Source organism: Nyctereutes procyonoides, unplaced genomic scaffold, assembly GCF_905146905.1.
Source record: "Nyctereutes procyonoides isolate TBG_1078 unplaced genomic scaffold, NYPRO_anot_genome, whole genome shotgun sequence".
In the NCBI taxonomy this organism is placed as follows: domain Eukaryota; kingdom Metazoa; phylum Chordata; class Mammalia; order Carnivora; family Canidae; genus Nyctereutes; species Nyctereutes procyonoides.
In genome coordinates, this window is record NW_026575135.1 from 18,118,362 (window position 1) to 18,122,352 (window position 3,991).

Sequence of the window (3,991 nt, forward strand, 5' to 3'; positions counted from 1 at the left end):
TGATTATATAGACCCTCTCAAAGAAAAATGCACACCATCATATGGTTTCAGACAAGTTGTTTGGGAATAACACCTCTGGACTGATTCCTAAAACATACCATAAGACCACACTGAATCTTTTGGTTCAAAGTATAGATTATTGTCATCAGTATGGACTCCTGCATTCTTACGTATTTAATAATACACATATAGACTGGTTTGTGACTTAATGTTGCATTGGTTCATCAGCCTTTTCTGCAGGGGTATCAGCAGGTTGAGCAGGCTGTGCTTTTCTCTGTGGCCTTTCTTCAAGACCTTGGAGGAATGGAGATACATCACCCTCATCATCAGTCATAAACCCCAATTCTTTAGCAACAATTCCAAAGGAAACATTCTTTGTAGTTAAGTCCTGTTCTGCAGGAAGTGTCTCTCGTAAGGCACGCAGACCATGTTTAACCAGTTCATTCATATTGCATTCCATAAACCCAGACATATGTCTCTCCAAGTAAGTATGAGCTGATTGAGAACGGGCTCCAATGGACATGGCTCTACAGTCAAAATAGTTGGCAGATGGACAGATTTGCAAAATGTGAGAGCCCGTATCCTCATAACCAGCAATAAGCAGGCCAACACCATATGGTCTCCGGCCATATCGTCGTGTCGGTATCTGGGTCTTGCTTCCAATTAGAGATACAAGACGAGACACAGGAAGAGGTCTGTCAAATACAAATCTGGAATCCAAACACTCCTGGTGCATAAAATTACATAACGGTCTAGCAACAGCAGTAAGTCCCGCAACTGAGATACCAATATGGTTATCAACATGGAGAATTTTCTTCTGATGGGCCGCAAGCTCTGACTGTGCTCTCTTCAATGCAACCAACACTGCATGGGTTTTTGATTTCAGACCAACTGTGGCTGAGCCTTGTTTGACAGTTCCCATCACATCCTCACTTTGATGCGTCCTGCCCTGAGGGCTCCAAAAAGTGGCATCAATGTCACACTAGTTGCAAAACATGCTTTCCAGCGCTGGTCTGGCTGCGGCCTCCTGCAGAGGTGCAGATTCAGGAACCGTCTCTGTCATTTCTTTACAAAAACAAGATTCTATCAGACAATCCTCTACTGTTGGATCATTACATTGCTTCCAGTTTGGGTTCATTTTCTTTTAAAAAAAAATATCTCATTTACTTACTTATTTTGGGTTTGGGTTCATTTTCTTAAAAAAAAAATCTCATTTATTTACTTATTTTAGAGAAAGAGAGAGAGAGAGAGAGCAGGGTGAGGAGCAGAGGGAGAGGGGCAAGCAGCCTCCTGAGTGTGGAGCCCGATGTGGGGTTCGATCTCACGACCCTGAGATCACGACTAGAGCCAAAATCAAAAGTCAGATGTTCAACCAAAGGAGCCAACCAGGCACCCCTTGTGTTTGTTTTCTACTGCTGCTGCTGTAACAAATCACCACACATTAAATGTCTTAAAATAACACGTATTTATTCTCCACCATGGTTATGTCCTTATACCATAGGGCACCCTGTGCTGGCGTCTTCCCCAGGGTGGCCGGTCCTATGTGATCAGGAGGATAACTGAAGACTTTCTGTAGCCTGAGATCCCGAGGGCCTGCCCTTTAGAGCACCCCTGCGTGAATCTCTAAACTATATAAACTAAATAGCTCTCCCAGATGTTCCTTACCCCCTACTGGACGTGGTGGGAATTCCTGGATCTTTATCCAAGAATCCCCTACAAAGTCAGGGGCACTTCCTCTGCCCATTTCTGGGCAGTGCTGCATCGCCACTCCCAGGCCGCACCAAAGGTGGACTTCTCTGAGGGCCTTAGAGCACCAGCCCAATATTTTTTAATTCCCCCAAATAGCAGGTGGGGGAATTTCGTCTACATGCACTTCCTCTCTGAGTTTCAGCCCCACAGTGGAACAGGGTATTAGCCGCTGCCACACTAATGCTGTATAATGAACCACTTCAAAACTCAGTGGCATCCAACAATTAACATCTTTTTTTTTTTTCCCCACTCCCACATCTATGGTTTGGCTGGGGGAGCTCTGCTCCAGGCCCAGGGCCACGGGGGTGGGCTCCCGGTTGGGGCTGGATTCCCATTTAGCCCACATGACTCTATATTCTCCTTGGACCTGTCAGAGACACATTCTTCCCGTGGACAATCAAAGAAGCGCTAGAGAACATGCAAACACATTGCCTTTTAAGGCCTTGGCTCGTCCGTTCACATCCCACTGGTTTAATCAAGCCCCTCTGCCGAGTCCAGCACCAGTGAGGCAGGGAAATATGTTCTCTCATTGTGTGTGTGGCAAGGTCACAAGACCGGGAGAGAGCCATGTTCGGGGATTTACGAGAAACTAGGAGGAGGGTAAAGCTCTCTCTTGCCAGGAGCCTTTGAGAAGACTTCAGAGACAAGATGACTTCTATGCTGTTTTTAAAAAATAACAGCTATTTACCAAATGGCTCCGGGAGGAGGGCTACTCTGAGTAGAATTTGCAAGTTCAGGGACCAAGAGGTGGAGAGCACCTATTGAGTCCCCAAAGCCTGGTGTGAAGAGAATGAGGCTGGTGAGAGGGGCCGAGTCAAATCCCAGAGGACTTCATGAGCCAGGCTAGGGATTCTGAGGGTTAGACTTCACTCCAGAAGCCATGAGGAGTCTGTGATGGGTTTTATACAAAGAAGAGGCCTGACCAGCCTTGCACGGGGGAGGGGGAGGTACATGTGGGTTCTCTCACTTCCACAGCAGCCCTCTTCCCAGGAGGATCCCCTACTTCCAGTCACCCGACGCCCCAAATGCTTGGGTGGTCTCCTTTGCCCCCTCACATTGAGCATCACCACTCAGGCCTCACCTTAGCAGTGAAAGAGGTCTGAGGAGGATCTTTCAATGACCCTTGGAACACAAACTGCCCTGTTTCACGTGATCTACTTAACAAAACTTGGGTGGCTGTAGACCATTGATATAAATTCCCCTAGTCTCCACAATATTTATTTTAGTCGGTGACTAGGAATGTTTGAACAGCATACAAATTTACGGTCAGAAAATATTAGCTCCTAAACACTGCCACCCTACACCCCAAATCACCTCTTTAAATTCAGATTGTTTTCCCATTCCATCATTTGCAATCAGAGTTTTCATCTTGGACAGATTTTTACAGGTCAGCCCTACACCAGGGATTTATTTGTGCCCATAAACAAAACCCCGATATTAATCGCAAACTATTTCTGATTCTCGGTTAACATTCTTAGACATCTTGAGTCCCAGGGGGCTCTTTGCCCTGTCATATGAAGATGATGTTTCAGGATTTATATTTCCCCAAAGAAGCGAGTAGATCATAAAACTTAATGTATTCCGTGGTTTGGAATGATAATTTCGTAAAGAGGTGAGGGAATATTTCACTGTGGATCATTACAACATCCATGTAAGTTGTTAATATACTACTTACTACTTCCCTTTAAATATTCATCCAGTTCCTGTTTATAGACTAGCTCCTATGTCCCCAGCGTGGGCTGTGGGTGGGTCATGTGCCGGGGACGGGGACTAGTGAGGACAAAGCTGTGGGCAGCTTCCTGGCTTGGGGTAGGAAGGGCTGGGGATGGAGACAGAAGGGAATATGCCAGAGACAAAACGACCCGTTGTGACCAGCATGCTGGACACCAAGAGGGGAGAGAGTTTGGCAAGGAGGAGGGGCGGCAGGGGTGAGGGGGGCGGACATCAGGATCCAGGACGACGCTGTATGTGACCACAGGGTGTCTGTCCCTGACACTCGGCCAGGTTGGGCAGAGGTGTGTGTTTGTTGGTTCAATGGAATCAGAATCAATTTAGCACCGATTTGGACTCTGTATTTACTGATACAGGGTGAGAGGGAGACAATGGTTAGAGATCACCTAGTCCACCCTGCCCATTCCACAGATGAGGAAATCGAGGCCCACAGAAAGAAAAGAACGTTCCCATTCTTTGTGGGGACATGGGCAGTGGAACAGGTGAGCGAGCACACACGAACTCCCGAGGG

General features: G+C 46.8%; 1 protein-coding gene across 1 annotated transcript; it reads right to left on the bottom strand.

Moving 5' to 3' along the window:
• Positions 1-205: 205 nt before the first annotated feature.
• On the bottom strand, positions 206-922 carry LOC129494563 (proteasome subunit alpha type-1-like). Its single transcript, XM_055301491.1, has one exon. The coding sequence runs from the start codon at positions 920-922 to the stop codon at positions 206-208; it is 717 nt and encodes a 238-aa protein (XP_055157466.1).
• Between the last annotated feature and the right edge of the window lie 3,069 nt (positions 923-3,991).